Source organism: Nicotiana tomentosiformis, chromosome 11 (genome assembly GCF_000390325.3).
Source record: "Nicotiana tomentosiformis chromosome 11, ASM39032v3, whole genome shotgun sequence".
NCBI lineage: Eukaryota > Viridiplantae > Streptophyta > Magnoliopsida > Solanales > Solanaceae > Nicotiana > Nicotiana tomentosiformis.
In genome coordinates this window covers 25,934,590-25,955,119 of record NC_090822.1, presented here as the reverse complement: position 1 = coordinate 25,955,119, position 20,530 = coordinate 25,934,590, and the positions used below count along the sequence as shown (strand labels likewise).

At 36.4% G+C, this 20,530-nt stretch overlaps 1 protein-coding gene across 1 annotated transcript; it reads right to left on the bottom strand.

Annotated features, from left to right (window-relative positions):
• Positions 1 to 5,516: 5,516 nt before the first annotated feature.
• Positions 5,517 to 16,533, bottom strand: LOC104093822 (uncharacterized). The gene is made up of 5 exons (XM_009599635.4): positions 16,341 to 16,533; positions 11,915 to 12,126; positions 10,043 to 10,282; positions 6,444 to 6,595; positions 5,517 to 5,931 (listed from the first exon to the last, which is right to left on the bottom strand). The coding sequence occupies exons 1-5, from the start codon at positions 16,446 to 16,448 to the stop codon at positions 5,741 to 5,743; spliced, it is 903 nt and encodes a 300-aa protein (XP_009597930.1). The 5' UTR covers positions 16,449 to 16,533; the 3' UTR covers positions 5,517 to 5,740.
• Between the last annotated feature and the right edge of the window lie 3,997 nt (positions 16,534 to 20,530).

Below are 20,530 nucleotides of genomic sequence, written 5' to 3'. Positions count from 1 at the left end.
TGTTTTCCAGTTGTGCAAGTTTTCTAAAGTCTCCTCTTCCTTCTATTCTATTATACTATATAGAACTGCTTATTGCTCTACTATTCTACAAGTTTGACAATTTTTTTTAGTAGTAGTGTTGTCACTTGTCACATGTGTGAGGCGAGGGGAGAAGAGAGACAGAGAAACAATAATTTAAAAAGGGAAAAAAGAAATCATACACAAAATGCTATGATATTTGTTATAGCATTTTTTTATTATTTTACTCTAAGTTTCTATAATTCAGAAAGTAGGTGTAATGTGGTGGAGCCTTAATTAAGCGTAAGATAAGGAGTTAATTTCCAGGACTTGATAGACTCTACTAATTATGTACTTTGTGTGTAAAACAAACTTTTGCTATATGAATGAAAGATCAGCTCCACCGTTTTAATCCCTCCCGGTATTGGGAATTTCAGCACCTGGTGAAGTGTCGAGGGTACTGCCCTCATGTTGTGAATCTATAGCCTCCCGAACAAATAATTATATCTCATGTCTCCTTCGATCACGTAGAACTTTGTTGCTTGAACGGTTCCGGTGGTGTTCATCAATAGGGTTAGTGGTCTCACATGCCATGTTGAATCCTTTAAAAACTCGGATTGCATGCACAATTCTCGTAGATCCAGCTGTTCTACGACCCTCGGTCTGATGATATTGGCCAAGCTACCTGGATCAATTAACACACACTTAACTCAAAATTTATTTTTGAGTACAGATATTACTAGTGCATCATTATGTGGTTTCACGATGCCTTCAACGTCCTCGTTGTTGAAAGATACGGTTTACTTTGGCATGTAATCTCGAGTCTGTTTTTCCCTTGTGATGGACACTTTGGTGCGCTTTAACATCGACCCCTAGGAGATGTCGGCCCCACCAATGATCATGTTAATGACGTGTTGAGGTTCCTCTTGCTCGATCTGCTTATTGCAGTCCCTATTCCTGAAATGAATTTTGGCTTGATCGCTTAGGAACTCTCGGAGGTGCCCGTTGTTGAATAACCAGGCTACTTCCTCTCTCAGTTGTCGGCAGTCTTCAGTTTTGTGGCCATGAGTGCTATGATATTTACACATTAGGTTGGGGTCCCTTTGGACAGGATCGGACTATAAAGGTCGAGGCTACTTGGTATCTTTGTGACAAAATTAACTAAGGCTATTGGTGGATAATGTTGATATTGATTGAGTTGAAGTAGAAAACTAATCTAGTTGCTTACATACTTACACTTGTGATGGTGCATTCATCTCAATCACATGATCTGGCTTTAAGATAAAATAAAACTAGGCTAAGCCTTTTTAATGTCATTGGCGTATTATTAAATCAAAAAACAGACGAGCATAAGATAGTTCATATTTTGAAGACTTTTCAGAGCTAATAAATATGGGAGAGAAAGAGAAAACAAACATGAAAGAAAGGATCCGTCTCCCGGCTGGTGCAGCAAAGTGCTGCGATGATAAATGTGCACAGTGGTGAAAACATGGGTCTTCACCGAGTCTGATCATAAGATGATACGGTACCATTGCACATTTGAGCCTTTACTTTTTTTCCGAAGTCTACTCTCTTTATGGCGTCCCAAAACAAAAAAACTTGTTAGTATATATATTTTAGAAAACAATTAATGAGAGAGAGAAAACTTTTTGTTTAATAGTAGAAATATTTTAGAACTTTAAATTAAATTACTCATATTTTTATATTAATACATAAAATATTTGCAACAATATCCAAGATATTATATTGTAAACATATGGCTGACATCTTACTAAGTTGAATTAGCTATTATCAATATGAATAATAAGATTACTATATGATTCATTTCTCGTAAGAATACTGCACTATGTACAACAAGTATGGAGAAAAAAGGTAACACTAACTTTTTGCATAAAGACAGAGCATGTACGCCACACCTCTGAGGAGTCTAGGGCCTCTAGGCATACCTATATAAAGACAAATGTATCAAGGAATGACCTATAAAATTATGAATTTTAAATAGGGAACTATGCACTTGTAAATAGGGATTTATATATACTTTCTTGTTGCCTCTACATTCCCCACACATAAGCTTGGCTACCTTACACGGGCACCTCGGCGTGACATCACCCCACGTCATCTTGCATGTAATCTGGTATTCGCAATTACAGTGAAGTGATGTCGGCTCCCCTATAAAAAGACATGTTAAATTAAACATTGAAAAAACATATGATCATGTCAAAAAAATGCATTTTTACAAGGTGAATTTGAAGAGGCCATCATGTAATTTGATCAATTGTTATGTCATCACTTACAAGATGAATTTATTGAACACGAGGTGTTGTTATGTCTTAAGATGTGTGCCCGGGACAAAGCCCCTAGCTAAGATTGCTACACAATGGGCTTCCTCATCAAATGTTGGGATGTTTTGAAGCATCATGGAAACCTTCAAATACTTTTACATTCATGGAGTTTTAGAGAAAGCTATAATGCAACCTATATAGCCTTGATCCCAAAAACAAATGCAGCTAAGGACTTGAGAGACTTTAGACTCATTAGCCTTATAGACAGTATCTACAAGTTGATCTCAAAGGTATTAACTTAAAAGAGAAATAAGCAAGTTGCTAGATGTCCAACATATGATTTTCATTAAAGAGAGACAAATGATGGATGCTATTTTAATTGCTAATGAAGATGTGGATTCCAGAATCAAACAAGGAAAGTCAGGAATTCTTTCCAAATTAGACATTGAAAAAGCATATGATCATGTCAAAAAAAAAGCATATTGATCTCTCCGATCGACTCCTGCAGTTCCTTGATCATAGCATCTTTCTTTTTGCATTCTTCCTCAAGCCTCATTAGCTCATCTCTAAAACAACAGCAACTTGAAAGTTCTAATAAAAGTTTTACCTAAAAATCATCTGAGGTTAGACAAAAAGTTTGTAATATAAGTTTTACCTTAACCTTTCGGTATCATCTTCTACACCTGTTGCCTCATTGCTCTCTTCCTCAAAGCCAGAGCCACATCACTGAGCAATGATACTTAATAACAATATCCATCGACAATAATAGGATTTATAAGAAAAATGTATCAACAATTATAGGTGTCCACCAGATTGTAGAGAAAGATTCCACCATTGCAACGAACAATGGAAATCATTAGCAGATGAATTTTGGATGATTTGACTACAAGTTCAAGACCGGTTTGGAAAAAAGATGATATAACTATTAAAAAGGCATGAAGATACTCCATAAATACTTTTCACGTAAATCAATTGATACCCACAAACAGGCACCACATTCTTTGCTGCAAATACTGATATCAACAACTTATACAAATGTGTAATTGTGTAAACCATAAAAGAACTTGTTCAGCACAGTGTTATCCAACGGTAATGAACATGACAAAAATTATATATGCATCAGATATTGATATCAGTATATTGTAAATAGATGATTATTATCCTAGTCATCTGGATTAGTTTGTTGGTTATGAAATGGTTGAGTTGTTATTCGAGTTAGTTAAAAATATCCTTTGGCCGATCAGAGAACAACCCCGTGCTGGACTAATGCTTGGTAGGCTAATGAGTGGCTAGCAATGAATATGGAAGGACGAAGAGATCCAATTATGAGGTTGATGAGAGGACCATACTTAGTTTTGAGGCCCATGAGGATGAGATGTATATCGATATTAAACCATAGTAAGCACCCAATTGCGCTAAAAGAGAAGGGTCCAGGTGGAAGTTTCTTGTTCTTCTGGTTGGATTTGGGGAAAAGAAGAAAGAGAGATGCAGAGAGTGATGATAAGGAGTCAATTTCCAGGGTGTGATAGACTCTACTTTTTATTTACTTTGTGTATAAAACAAACTTTTGCTGTATGAATGAAAATCATCTCCAATTTCATCACATAAGTTTCTTATATTTCATGTTTGTTTTCTCTTGCTCTCCTATATTTATTAGCTCTGAAAAGTCTTCAACCATCTTATGCTCGTCTGTTTTTTGAGTTAATAATAAGCCAATGACATTAAAAAGGCTTATCCTAGTTTTAGTTTATTTTAAAGCTAGTTAATTACTGTGATAGAGATGAATGCTCCATCAGTAATGTTAGTTGATTGTGTCACAAAATTCCATCTCCATAAGACAATAGTCTTATTAACTTACATTTCCATTTTATGGATATACACAAATAGATTAAATATATTAGTTACAACATTTGAAGTAGCAAATAACAAGCACCACTGGTCTAGTGGTAGAATAGTACCCTGCCACGGTACAGACTCGGGTTCGATTCCCGGCTGGTGCATCAAAAGAGCTATGATGAATAATGTGCACATTGGTGTAAACATGGGTCTTCACTGAGTCTGATTACAGACGATTTCATTGCACATCTGAGCCCTTTATCCCTTTATTTTTTTCCAAATCTCCTCTCTTTCTGGCATCCCATTATTATGTCAAGTTTGTTTCTCTGTTAGAAAATGAGATATTATGTTCATATTTCAATAATTTCCTATGATAAATATAAGCTACAAAATAAAAGATATTTGAACCTACTACATTATTATATTGCTATTCTATGGAATATGCATAGCTACCTCAGAGTGATATTATTGTTATTAAACAATATCAGTGAGAACTTTAGAGGAATTGAAGTACCAAGATCTTAATCTCTTACCTTAGAATGCATTTACCCTACAGTGGAAAAACCATTAGAACCTAAATCATTCTTTGAATTCAAGGTCATTTTCCAGTGGTACTCAATAATGAGAGATCACATACCAAGAAAACAAACATTCACAGGAAACAAAAAAACTAAGAACCCAAATAACAAACTCAGTGGATCATTGAGGAAATCAGAGGAGTTAGACTCCATAAAAGCGATAATAGTAGGCTTTGTTAAACAAAGACTTTGGGTCTTATCACTTTTAGCCCGCACCAGAAATTATTTATATTCGGTAGCCGAAAAGTGTATAAAATTTGTATATTTTTTGTATATAGCATACAAAATGTATATATATATATATATATATATATATATATATATTTTGGCTATTATTTTGAGAGCGGTTATACAGTGTGATTTCCTTTACCTGGTATAGTGGACTAGCCCTCCACCCAAGACTGATAAGAAGTGTATCAAAAGGGCTTACACCGAGTTTTAGTTTATTTTAAAGAAGTATGAGAAACCAATTCGTAAAACCAGTGAATCCTTGAGGAAATCAAATATAATATATAGTAGGCTTTCTTCACCCACTTTTATGTAATTAAATCCTTTTTCATCTAGGAGCCGCAAATAATACTACAACTAATCATCATATAATTAAAATCGCAAGAATTAGACTATAATTTCTTTATTCACGTAACTCAAAGATACAGTAAAATGAGAGTCGGAATCCTCAAACCAATTAAAATATAATCTCACTATTCGAGCTATCATAAAAAGTAATCTCTCATGCTGAAAATGACTTTCTCATGTCTTTAATCATCACAATTAGAATTCTCTCTTCTCAACTTGTTTCGCAATTATAAACAAACATAAGACGGGAACTAAACAACCATTTCCATTAATTTAAACACAAAGCCTTGCCAATCAAATTAAAAGCAAGAATGACATTCAGATTTATGACCAAAATGAAGAGAAAAAATCTACTACGTAATACATTTGAAGTCCTCTCAAACACATGGAGCAGTAGTAACTGGCCATTGTAAATTTTGGAAACAAGGAAAGTTCTCTTTATCCCTCTGTTTGCTATTTGATCTGTACAGTCTAATCAATGTTGTGAAAACCTGGAAGAAGGGAAGTGATGAACCCAAAGACAATCAGTTGGATCTCCTTCGCAATACCCCACCAGCGATTGCCACCATCAGCAACACCAGGTTCCACTGCAGGCTCGTTCTCACCTACCCTGTTTACGTTGTTACCTTGTTGATTCTCATTCTCGCCTCCAAGTTGTCCCTCTGCCACAACAATATGACCAAAAGTTAGAGAAGTTCCGGTATCTCACAGTAGATCTTATGTTTGGAAGCAATCCACGAAGCGCACATTTCCTAGTGAAGATGGTAAATCAACACACTAATTTTACAAAGAGGGATTAAAAGAATTCCAACAACCGAGAAATCCCCGAGGACTAGCTGTCACACAGTTTGCAACTCGTGAGATAATGGACCTACCCCTCTACCCTTCTCCACCTAATTACCAAGCTTTTTTCTGCACCAGGGTTCGAACCCGTAACATGCACTTAACCCACACACACAAAGGTACCATGCGTCAAAATTACCATCAGTTATCCATCAGATCAGTACTCCAGTTTACAATGTGTTTTTCCTTCTTTTGATAGAGTAAAGTTTTAATCATGTACAAGGCGGTGCACCAAGATGGTGCTGGCATTACAACAAGGGCACAGTCCCCATGAACACCACCTAATATGCATTTATTTATTTATTTATTGACATGAGTTGAACGAAAGTACCTCCAGCTGCAACATTCTCATTCCCTAGCCTTCCAGCAGCTGGTAAATTATCTGCCCTGACGGCTGGCCTAGGTGGCTGGGGAGGTGCAGCTGCCCTCTGCATTCCTTGTGAAAGCCACCGTACCAAAGGTGCCAGAGCTCCAGTTTGATATCTACAATCACCAACAGGAGATATATGGCGTGACTCAATGACAAATTAAATAAATTACATGTATTTCAACAAACATAACAGTAAGTCTTCCCTCTTTCATCGTTCATTCAACTAAAATACATAACATTATTTATTTATTTTTGATAAGGTAAATTGTATTAATCAAAAGGGAGAAAAATCTCCCGCATACAAGAAGTATACAAAAAAGTAGAGAATTTACATCAGAACATAATTCTCTACAAATAACGCCCAATCTTCTACACAAGTAGGGGCTATATGTGTGCACCAAAAAGCGATCAAAGATAAAAGACTATTCTTAAGATGTGAAAACGGAGACTTAATCCCCTCAAAAACTCTCCTATTTCTCTCTCCCCAGACTAACCACATGAGAGCTAACGGGGCGAACTTCCACGCCTTTTGCTTGCTTCTTCTACGGAAACCGGCCCAACTATATAGCATTTCCTTTACAGTGTTGGCATCACCCATTGAACACCAAAAAGATTCAGGATTGCCCTCCACAAACCCCAGGACACAGGGCAATGCAGCATAAGATGATCAACTTCTTCCCCTGAGCTTTTACACATGTAGCACCAACTAACATGTGTAATTCCTCTCTTTCGCAGATTATCAGATGTTAAGATCACTCCCCTCGATGCTAGCCATGCAAAGAAGCACACCTTCGTGGGCGCCTTAGGAATCCAAATCGATGAGTATGGAAAAGTAGCCTCCTCTCTCACCAACATACTCTGGTAAAAGGACTTTACGGTGAACAAGCCATCGCCACGCAACCCCCATCTCCAAGAATCGTAAGATGGATGGGGCATGTCTTGCCCGTATAGCAATGCCAACAAATTTTGGAGTTCTGCAATCTCCCAATCTTGCATGTTCCTTCTAAAAGAGAGGTCTCATACTATCCCCTTCATGCTCCTTGCGAATTTGTTAGACCATCAATTCCTTCTGGTTTGAAACTCTGAAGACGTGGGGGAAAGAGACCTCAGAGTAGCCTCTCCACACCACCTGTGATTCCAAAAACTGATTCACCTTCCATCTCCCACCCTGTAAGTGATGTTGCCATAGAAAGCTTCCCACTTCTTCATGATGTTACTCCACATGCCAACTCGACACAGCATCGCGCACCTCTTCCTCCTCGAAAGCTCTTTCTAGCCACTCACTGTCTCCCTCCCCTATGTGGTTGAACTCTATTCCCCCCAAAGTAGGCCTCCAACTAACTTCCTCTTTGTATAAGTTCTAATAAAACCCCACTATCGCCCCTTTTACCTCCTCTCCCTCAATCCTCACCCCATCTACAACTAAGGACTCTATGAAGTTTCTCCTTCGATTTGCAACCGCAACCCTGTGGAAAAACTTGGTATTCGAATCTCCCTCCTTTAACCAGAGCGCCCTTGATTTTTGTCGCCAACTAGTCTCCTGAGCTATTGCTAACTCGACTATTTCACTCTTAACCTACCCCAATCTCACTTTCTCAAATTCATCTAGCTCCCTCGCCCCTTCCCCTCTCTCTAATTCCCCCAATTCATGCATAAACTCCCTCATTTTGACCTCCACCCTCCCGAAGACCTCCTTATTCCACCTAAGGGTGGCAAGTGGGCCGGTCCTATGATTTGGGCCCGTCAGGCCCGGGACCATTTAGCCCGCCAGGGACCGGACCGGTCCCTTAGCGGGCCAAACGGTCCCAACGGCTATATTTTTTTAAAAAAAATATATTATTTGTTTTTAAAAAAAAAAATTATAGCTGTTGGCCTGTCAAAAATAGCCGTTGGCTATTTATAAAAAAGTCATTTAACCCCCCAACTTGGTTTTAACCCCGAACTTTTTATACATTTAATATATATACTATACTATACTATATATACATCTTATATATAGTATATAAGATGTATATATAGCTTATCGAATATAGCTTATATATATATATATATATATATATATATATATAAGATGTATATATAGCTTATCGAATATAGCTTATATATATATATATACTATATATATATATCTTATATCGATATACTATATATACATCTTATATACTATATATATTCGATATTAAATATTGAATATTAAAATTTAGGTCACAATTCTATAATAAAATTTACAAAGCATTGTCTTAGATATTTTTTTTAACATCCTTTTGTCTCTAATATCTATTTAATTTTTTTTGTTTTTTCAAAATATGTTGGGCCCACTTAGCCCACTTAGCCCGCGGGCCGGGACCATTTAGCCCGGTCCCGGGCCGGTCCCTACAAAAAGCCCGTTTAGGCCCGGGCCCGCTTGGCCCGTTTAATTTGGGACCGGCCCACTTGCCAGCCCTAATTCCACCTAATAATATCTCCCTTGAGCAATTTGAGTTTATTCAACAGACGGAATGAGGGTGACCCTGATACCCCGTAGCTGGTCCACCATTCTTTCACTTTGTCACAAAATCCTGGCACTTTCAACCACATGTTCTCGAATCGGAAGGGAGCACGCACCCCCCTCCCTTTGCATCCATCTAGCAAGATAGGCAAATGATCCGAAGTCAGCCTAGGTAAAGGGATCTGCAACACATTCGGCACCAGCTCATCCCAGGAGGGCGATATCAGAAATCTATCGAGTCTAGACCTTGAGTTGGAATCCTCCGCACTGGCCCAAGTAAACCTTTCCCCGGACAGAGGAAGATCAATGAGAAACTGATCATTGATGAAGTCAGAAAACTCCTCCATGGCCCTCGAAATCAAATTGCACCCTAATCTCTCCTTCGGGAATCTAATAGTGTTAAAGTCTCCCCCTAGAACCCATGGAATGTCACATTCCCTCATAACATTATATTATTTTATCCTTAAAAGAAACCCCTAATAAATACAAGACTGGGGAGGCATTATAGCACTAAAGACACTTAAACGAGTTGGTTACTTGTGGTACAGACATATCCAATGGGGCCAGTAAACCAGCATAAATGATCGGGAGAAAAGCTAGAGGGCTCACCTTCAAGACAATGAACAATGAACTCTAGCAATCCACAATGGCATTAAGAGAGAACGGAAGGACACAAAAAACACCAAAAGGCTATGACCAAGAAAGGAAACGAAGGAATACGATAGACTATAAAAGCAAGTGAAGATCTGAATGCTCTTTAGGAGAACAATACAAATAGAAAACCAATATAGGGCCAACTAGCTGCTCTTTTTCAAAGAAAAAGACCAGCTTTATTGTCATCTTTTAGGATATCCACATTCTAATTCATATAGGTTATGTTAACAGAAAAAATATATAGTAATTTTATCCCCAAATTGGTTGTTCAATATTCTCTACAGTTCGCAGCACTTGACACATCCAAACAAAACTCAACGGTCCCAACAGCTTTCTAAGACCAAATTGTTTATTATAATAAAATAATAAATAATCGAGAAGGATATTAAAAAAGTGATCATAACCGACAAATACTTACAGGTAGACAAGCGAAGCTAAGAACACAAGCAGAACAAGCCTCTGTCTCGATCCATCTTGATTGAACAAAAATATCACTGCAGCTAGCTTCAAAATAAGCAAAATATCTAGCTGAAATGCAATTTGAAATCTTCTGACAACTATTTGTCGTTGTGGTCCAGGCTGTTGCTGCTGCTGCTGCTGCTGTCCCATCTGACCTTGCTCCTCACCTACAGTCCCATTTTCTGGAGTACTAGGTCCACTGTCAAGAGCAGCCATGCTTTTTCTTTTAGAAAGGAGTAGGAGTTTTATTGGACGCAACCTTCTTAAGAAACTTAAGATCACAAATTCCAATACTTCCCGTTTAAGTACTCAACATCAGGGCTTCATGTTTTGTCAGACTAGAGATGCAAAGTAAGGGAACAAAGACATTAATACATGGCATGTAATTAATTGGATATATAACTATTAGTTGCCACGTGCACGAGAAGTTTGTATTGCTTCATCCCTAGTATTCTAGGCTAATGGCATTTAAGTAGATGATATTTACAGCAATGGTAACAAACCACTGTATATTTTCAAGCATTACATGTAATAATGTAAACCATAATCAGATACAACTAAGAGACACGAACACTGAAGGGTGAATGGAAAAAGAAATTAGCGTAATAACATCGTTTTATTTTTTTGATCAGGTAAAATAAAAATTAGTATTATAAGTAATCAGCACCGAAAAAGGCGCTAAGCATGTACAGGAAAAGGCACTAGAGCTACATAAATTCTGTCCAGCACAGTATGTTTCCATATTAGGCTCCCTATCAATGTGCGATCGATTCTGGAGTTTACCTTAATGATGATATAATGCCACATATCTCATCATTAAAAAAGTGAAGTTCTTTGATTCAAATAAATAAATCAGATTCACGATCTTTCTCCCTCCCCACCACATATGATCCAAAAAGTTAACTAGATCCCAAGATTACTTGCCTGCTAAGGCTATCTAACATAACTTTCCACAATTTAAGAGAACTATCTGAGAAGCACTTAAATGGAACGACATGGTCAGTGAGGGGGAGTCAGATATGCAAGTTTGGCTTCAATTTCTCAATAAATTCACAAGCCAAAGGGGTGTCAAACATTTCTAGTGTAAAGAAAATCTTGGAAGGTATATTTTCAGTATATTGCATGGACACAGAGCTCGTAACAAATGCACATCCTTTATAGGGGTTTACCACGATATACTACATTATCCTCATTCCGACTTAAATGGACTGTGACAGGTAAGCTTCATCCCGCTTCATCCCTTCTTGTCATTATTCTCATTCTTTTTATTATTAATTTCCTATTCTTGGATTATTTTTAAGGAGAGAGTAATCTAGGCTTCGGCAACTTCAGTTACCAAACTTCCGTTGTGTAGCCAGAAGTGTTAATCTGCCCGTGCAATGACACTTATTCATGCAATGGACAAAAATGGTTAAAACACACTTTTACTAATGTCTAGAGAATTTTGCGAAAGCCTGACATGTTGTTACTCTTGAATAGAGAACGAAAATCTAGTAAAAACCTGACATGTTACACCTGAATAAAAAACTTTAGCTTTGACTAAAAACATTGTTAAATACTGTGCAGAAATCAGAAATTCTTGCTACATCAAATATAGAACCTGTGTTATACTAGGCAGATACATTAATCTAACTGAATATGATGCCATTAATTCAATGAAACAATGGAAAATAAAGAAACATATGGATCCTCTAAGACTAGACAGTTTAATTCCTGTGTTGTTTTAGAAGGAAAGTCAGCCATGCCAATTACAGAGGCTATGCAAGATGATGACGACGAAGACAACTTATACAACAGAAGAAGCTAGATCTGAAGTCCCAGGGACACTTACGTTGGTACAGAGTAAGTGAATGGGATTAGAGTGTTTGGTGGAAACCCTCCATATTGTCCCATAAAAGGGACAATAGGTACAGCATAAAGGCCTGGTCCACGGTTCAACTCCTCCTGGATTGGCTGTGTATTGAAAGCTCCGGGAAGCTGTGTAGGATACATGGATTGGAGCATCTGATAATTTAATAAGGGTGAACCATGAAATGATGGGAGCTACAAAAACAGATAAAATAATTAGCGAATAACTTCTCAAATGCAAGCAAGGATTTTCTTTCATAAGAAGCCAAGCAATAAATAAATCCAAGGAAAAGGAAAAAGTCTGTGGTCGCAAAATGTCCCGACTCTCAAAGTTGCAAAGGCATTTGCCTACCAAAAGGCTGGCCTCTGACATTAAAGGGCCTAATAAAGACAATGACATGACGGTACTGTTAGACATGGACAAAGATTCATAATCCTGCCAAATTCAGGGATTGTCGTAAGAGGTGCAATCAAGTTCATAACGGAAAATCGTCTTTCCAAGTTATTCTTCCAAATTACCACTCCATTAATCTTGATTTGAAACATGCCAGAAAGTAACCAGATAAGGAGAAGGTAGGATTTAATGACAAATCTTACTCTAAAGGGGGGATTCTTATGGTCCGCAGGTTGGATAAGGAGTTTCTTCTCATGATAGATTTAAGCCATGTTGCTTATGAAAGATTTTATATTTTCTAGTCTTTTCCAAAGTACCCGTGGGAAAAAATAAGTTGCATAAGGAGAACTTTTAATTTGATAAATTGAGGAACCAAGTTAATAGGATACTCATGTTTTAAACCAAAATGAAAAATGCCACAAGCAATTTGGGTAAACTTATCTAATTCTATCTTCTTCTTCTTTTTTTGATTAATAATTAACTTATCTAATTCTATCTTATTTAATATGATTAAACATATCTAAAAGAGAAGTCCAAACAAAAATAAACAAAACGTGAGTTAAGCAGGATGTGCAATGCTAAATGAGCTATTTCTTGGTTCTTAAATCCCAATCAGTATCAGGCTGTTCTGAAATTTCCTTCTACCCCCTGTGCAATATTGCAAAAATATCATCAGTTTTACTTTTCTTTAGTTAAAGTAATATCGCAAAATATATCATTTGTTGTATCCAATGAAACTGATAACCATTCTCTGATTACATACTACATCATGGCTATAATAAAGGGTGCAAACACAAAAAAGAAACATATTCCAAATGCGATCCCACCCTTGTATATGAGGCATAAACAGTAATCATTGCATCAATACATTAGAAATGGCTTAATAAGCAAACAGACATTCGTACTTGCACTAAACTCTGTTGCCGACCCCTCAACTTCACGAGTTCTCAACCAAACACTTCAACTTGATCAAAACAAATGTTTTAAACACCTCCGAGCGTTGACCAAACTTATGTGGCGTCGATTTGGCTGAGTTGGAAGAAATGCTTGAAAATTGCAAGCATATGAAGAGAGTGATATGGTAGTGATTTTGATTTTAAAAAAAAGATTAAAATAAGAAAATAATGAAAAGAAAACTAACAAAAGTTAAAGTTAAAAATTTATTCTTAAACAAAATTTCTCCTCCCCTACCCCCATTCTCTTCTTTTTTCTTGCACCCCACCCCCCTCCCCTCTCCCCACACCCTCCCTTCACATGCACACAAATCCATTCCCTAAATATTTCTTCACCGCTACTACGTGACCTCTCTGCTCCATCACCTCCTACATCTCTTCCTCATCCCTTTCGTTGCCAACAGATTCCTCCGATTTGGAAGTAGAAATAATCACCAAAATGGATTTCAGCAGCTAAACTTCAAAGAATGTTCTCCCTTCTTATTATCAAAAACTTCCAATTTCTGTGACCAATTTAGTCCGTTGTCTGATCTCTAACACTGGACACACTGATGAAAAATCCAAATGGCAGCGACTCTTGTGCTTGCACCTTCCTAACCATCATAATTGTGGGGCGTATGAAACTCATAGATTTGCATAATAGAGAGGTCCAGCCAAAGGAATCTCCTAGCTCTGTCGATCCATGAAAAAGCCGACACTAATGTTCATCCAGATGATCACAAGTTGAAACTAAAGAAGTGAATGCGGTTTGAGTCCTTTTCCCTCCCCCTTTCTGGTTCCTCTTCCCATCCCACTTACTTTGACGTTGCTGGACGTGAGAGGCTCTAATTGAGGGGTGTATTGCTGGTGTTTCCTCTTGGTGAAGAAGAATGGCGCAAAAAACGTGAGGAAGGGCAATCTTTGGCCGTGAGGATGGTGGATATAAGTTGGTGGGTCTGGTGGGTTTATACCGTGGCAATGGAGAAGGTTTGGGGGAACTGCCTGAGTTCTTTTTAAGGAAATGGGGCGGCATTACAGGGAAGGAAATGGGAGAGAGATTTAATGGGTGAAGAGTCCAGATGTAATGGTGATTGTATCCAGCGAAACTCTTACCGGATGAATTGTCCACTTCAGCAAGCTTTTGGGAAATCCTCTTTTAGCCACTTCAATGGGTTTTTTCATATAAAAATTAAATTAATAAAGTTTATTTAAAGGAAGAAAGAGAGATGTGTCATCCACATCAAGCAAGTCAAGAACATGGATGGTCGGAGGTGTTTTAAACACAAGTTTGAATATGTTCAGGTGTCTGGATGAAAACTCGTGCAGTTGAGGGGCCAGGAAAAAAGTCCATGCAACTACGAGTATCTATTTTCCTATTAAATCTTATGAAAACTAAGAAAGGCTCAACATTAGATAGACAATTCAAAAAATCTACATTTAACCCGCAATTTAGTGTTAAAGATCAGAAACAAAGTCTACATTTAATCTGCGATTTAGTGTTGGGGTCAGCAACAAAATAATGTGGAAGTACGAGTATCTATTTTCCTATTAAACCTTAAAAAAACCAAAAATGACTGAACATTAGATAGACATTTTCCAAAAATCTACATTTCAATCTGCAATTTAACCTCCCAAAACCATAGGATTATACTCCCTCTATCCCAATTTAAATGATGCACTTTCTTATTTACTTTTTTCCAAAAAGAATAATACCTTTCTATATTTAGAAAAAAATTAACTTTAAACTTTTCATTGTGCCCTGAATGAGATGATTATAGTCACATAAATATCTATGGCTTGTTTTAAACCACAAGTTTCAAAAATATTCCTTTCTTTCTTAAACTCCATGCCCAATCAAAGGGCATCACATCAGAATGGAGGGAATAGCATTTAGTGGCTCCGTAAAGTTAATAGGATCCTCACCCACCCACCCCCACCCACCCACCCTTTGTTCTAGTGATTCAGCACATGTTTAGCAAGTCCATGTAGATTTACGAATAACATTCTCCGAGAAGTGTAAGCATGACATTGATGCATACCAATGTTCATCCCGCAGTTGATGGTTTTACAAATAGAGATGTTGGATGCTTGATAATGACGTGAAAAGCAAGCAAATCGAGAGCTTCATTATGTTTATTCAAGACAAATAACTTCCAAGACACTGTACTTCTCTTCACTATTGCTCACATCCACAGCGCAAGGTTTGTGTACAACGGAACACTCAAAGACAGGTGCGTAAGGGATGCATACAATAGAGATTAGTGTTCGACACTTGAAAAATACAGAACTCCAAATATTTAAGCCCGGAAAATGACAAGTGAGGTTGTTCCTGTGGCCCACAAGCACTCCACTTTGGACGTAAAAGTTAGGATTTCAAGTCATTAGGAGAGGAAAGTGGGAAAGCGTGGCTATTGGCTCTAGAAGAGGGTTCAGCCATGATTTTACTGTAACCCCCCCCCCCCCCCCCAAAAAAAAAATAAAGAACAAAACAAAAAAGTACAAAATATAAGCTGGGATCTCTGATAATTATGATTATCTTGTACCAAGGCAACCCAAAAGCTTAACTCTTTTAACCTTCAAATAGCAAACATTTTTCTACTTACTCGTTTGGCCTATATCAGAATCTTTAAATCAGCTACAATAATAAAGCTGAACAAATTCACGAAATTCACAGGCAAAAGAATGCCAAAAAGCTAAACCTCCATCAACTCAAACGGATAATATAGATTCTACAATCAAAACCAATTTATGGACTTTTTTGGAACGTAGATACATCTGGTATACAAGGACTTTTTAAGCCAAATCAAGTCAAACATTAACATCAATTTTAACATACCCTAGCAGAATCTCCGACCAAAAAGATAAAATATTGCTCCACACTCATCACAATTAACACATCTAATTCAAAAATATAAAATAAAATAAAAATATTAAAATGGGTAAATCAGCACAAAAACATTCAAATCAAACTGAAACCAAACACACCAAACAGAATATTTTAAACAAAATTCATTCGTGAATTCAGCAAAAACAATAAAAATAAAAATAAAAAATCAATCTTTAATAAGAGAAAAAATGGGTACCTGGGTTTGTTTGTTGAGCGGTTCTTGTGGTGATTTTTGATAAGAGGAAGCAGAAGAAGATGATTGTTGCTGAGAGGTTGAGGTGTGATTTTCAAGTTCTTCCGCCATTGAATTGAAGCTTTTCTCTATTTTCCTTTTTTTGCTTCTCTCGTTCTTTGAAGATGAGAGTTTACTCTTTTTTATTGTTTTTCTGAGTTTGGTCTTTATTTCAGCTGCGTATTATTTCACTGTCTTTACCAATGGAAATTTGCCACGTTGATTTATTAGGTGAATCATCAAAAGCCTGTTTGGAGTTGGTCCAAAGAATTTTAGACAAATAGGACTTTATTTAAGTTTGGCCTTCACGCATCTCCAACCCTTAGCACCATTTTTTTACACCAAAATGGTGCAAATTAACTCTAGCCCATTAAACTATTTTTTACACCAAAAAAAAATATTTCTTTTATATTCTTCTCCCTATTCTATATTATATTATTTTCTTTATAAAACAAACCCTTTCTTTTTTCTTTTTTATTTATTTATCCTATATAATTCATATTTCTTTCTTATATAATCATTTAATATAAAAATATTTTATACCTTTAATTTTTAAATAATATAAATTATAAGCAAATATTATACATTATACATATTAATATATAATTCAAATAAAAATAAAATCATTGATAAGATATAATTAAATAAATATGGTAAAATTTAGTTTAATTTTTACATAAATATTCAACTTACAAGATTAGTATGTTGCTCTCATAAATGCTCTATTAATACATTACGAAGTGCAAAATGAGTATCTTTATCCTTAATTTTTTCGTGCCGAGCTAAAAATTATTCAAATCGATAATTTTCATCTATTACTATTTCTACTGTTAGAGTTGGACCTTCCGAAGCATCTTGAATTGGTGCATTAAGATCACGTTCATCCTTGATTATCATGTTGTGCAGTATAATACATGTAGTTAATATAACATGGAGCACTTCTTTTCTCCAAAAATGTGACGGCCCTGCAATAATTGCAAAACGAGATTGCAAAACTCCGAATGCACGTTTAACATCTTTTCGACATGATTCTTGTTTCATCGCGAAAAATTTCTTCTTTTGAAAGTGTGGCTCACTAATAGTTTGCACAATAGTAGACCATTTTGGATATATACCGCCAGCTAAATAATAACCCACATCATATTCTTTTACTTGAATAACATAATGGGCGGGAGGAGCAATACCTTTAGCAAGATTAGAAAACAAAGGCTCTTCTTATATTTCATCGGAGTCTGAGACTCCTACTCCTGATCACCTCTAATATCATCTCCTAACTTATCATCATTTTTACTATATTTGAATGAGGATATTGCAGGTGATTCCACATCATCACAACGATCTATTGGGGTAAAGAAAGCAAAATTGAAGAGAAAAATCGATAAAGGTTTTTCATCGGCTATGAAAATGGTCCAATAAGAAAACAATCGGCTTGTTGAATTATTGGCAAATTGTCAAGTGCAGACATGCAGCGAGATATGGAGATAAAAGATAGACCTTTGAAACTAAAAGAATTTAAAGAAGAAAAAAAATTATTGTTGAATTTAGATTCTATTGATGATCCAAATATTCGTGAATTTATTCGACAAAAACAAAAACAAATAATGGATAAAAGTAGTCAACAATTTCAACAGTCACAACTATAACAATCCTCTGCCTCATACACTCAATATTTTAATAATATTGGCGGATCTGGAAGCGACCTTCCAGAGTACTAGATTATTGTTGTAATTTTTCTCATCCCATTATGTTACTTAATGTATTTTCAATTTTAATCTATGTCAGTCGCTACTGTATTAAATATTTATTTTTATGATAATCAATGAATATTGTGTTATTTATTAACAACATATTATATTTCAGATTTGCACTTTTTATTTTTTTGATGGTTATATAATTTTATACAATTATAACTTATAATAAAATTAACTTAGAATTTTATATAAAAATAAAATATACAAAAATTAATTTATAAAAATTATACACCAAAATTAAAATATAAAATTAATATTATAAAGATATTACATAAAACAATAAGTAATTACAAAATTTATAATATGTTAAATTAAAAGTGTTATATAATAAAAGATAATAATAAAATAATGATGAATAGTGATGATGTTGATGAATAGTGTTGCACCAAATTTGGTGTAACACTATTCACACACCAAAATAGTATAAGAAATGGTGTTGGGTTGGAGTATTAAAACACCAAATCTTACACCAAAGTGGCGTTTGGTGTCAAAATTGGTGTTGGGTCGAAGATGGTCTTAAAGTTTCTCCTTTTTTCTCCTCAATTTCTCCTTTTCTGCTTTTTTTCTTATTTTGTTTTTAAAAGAGAACCACTAAGGAATATGGTAGATAGATGAGATTATTCATCTCTTTTACCTTAATAGATCTTACGTGATATGAATTTTAACTACTCAAGCTATTAAAAATGTTGGGGGAAAGTTGGAGACCATCTTAAGTAAAAATTTGATCCTTTAATTAGCTAGATGTGATTGAGGGTTTAAAATTTTAAATAGCCAAAGGCTAAGTTAGCAATTCTAAAACCTCAATAACTTTCATTATTTGCCTATGATTCTTGTTTTGTTAAAAACTCAGTGTCAGTAGAATTTTACGTAGTTTTAAATTATGTAATTTTAGTGTCAAACAAAAAATAAGTATATATAAGGTCAGAAGTTATTTTGTAGCAAGATAAATTACGTGATTAAGCACCATTAATGCATCAAAAATTTCGACGACCTACCCCTTACAATCCAGGTTCTATCGTTTCTTGCTTTGGTATTTATTTGTCTCGCGCTATAGTATTTGTTTGTTTTCGACCCCGTATTTGGTTCAACTTGCCTTCCTATATATTTGTAGCTAGTTTTGGCGCTCCGGCTAGCTAAAGTATAATAGTTGCATCAAACATGTGCTCATCTGAACTTTCTTAGTCGTACTTGTAATTAGTGCATTAAGTTGTAAGTTTTAATCGCTGTTCTTTTAATTTAAGTCCTTGCTTTTGTAAGTGGTAGTACTATATTAGCATCTTTTAATGTATATTTGTGGTGAGTTTTGATAGAGTAAGGTCATGTCCTCAGACATGTCGGTAGCCGTAGGGGGGCAAGGGCGGTAGGAGAGCCTCTAGGTTGAGAGTTGGGTCCTCGAATATAGGGACTTTGACGGAGAAATTTATAGAGTTAGCGAAGATACTCCAGAAGAGAAAGATCAATATAGCTTATGTCCAAGAGACTAGATGGGCAGGAACGAGGGCTCGGGACGTAGACGTTTATAAGATGTGGTACTCAAAAGGGGTAAGAGGCAAGAACGGAATAAGCATCCTGGTTGATAGGAAACTCATACAGCTAGTGGTAGATATTAGGAGGGTGAATAACAGGTTGGTGGCTATTAAGATAGTTGTGAGAGGGTCTACTTTAAACATAATTAGTGCTTACACGCCCTAAGTGGGATTGGACGAGGATGTTAAAAGACGTTTTCTGTGTGAATTTAAACCGGTTGGTGCGTGGCATTCCACACACCGAGAAGCTAACAATATGAGGGGATTTCAATGGCTACATCGAGACTACTTCTAGGGGTTATGATGGTGTGCATGGCGGCTTCGGTTTTGGTGATAGAAACGAAGGAGGAACTTCAATGTTGGAGTTTGTTAAAGCTTTTGATTTGGTGATCGCTGACACGTGTTTTCCAAAGAAGAATGAGCACTTGGTCACCCTTTAGAGTACGGCGGCCAAGACCCAGATTGATTATCTACTCTTTACAAAGTGTGATAGAGGTCTTTGTACATATTGCAAGGTTATCCGCGTGAGAATCTCACAACCCAGCATAGACTATTGGTTATGAACTTAGAGATCATGAGGAAGAGGAAGAGGAATAAGAGGATTGTATTGTACGGTCAACCTAGGATCAGATGGGGAGCCTTGACCAAGGACAAAGCTTGGGAGTTGGGTGAGACGTTGTTGGCTCTGGGGGCCAAGAGGAACAATGGGTACGGGAGTATTTTGTGGACCATGATAGCGGGTCTCGATGGGTTACTCTGGCAGCCACAAAGGGGACTGGTGGTAGAGTGAAAAGGTCCAAAGACGTTTTTGAAAAAGTGAAAAAGTGAAAGCCAAAAGAACGGCTTATTTGAAGCTAGTGAAGAGTGTAGACGAGGA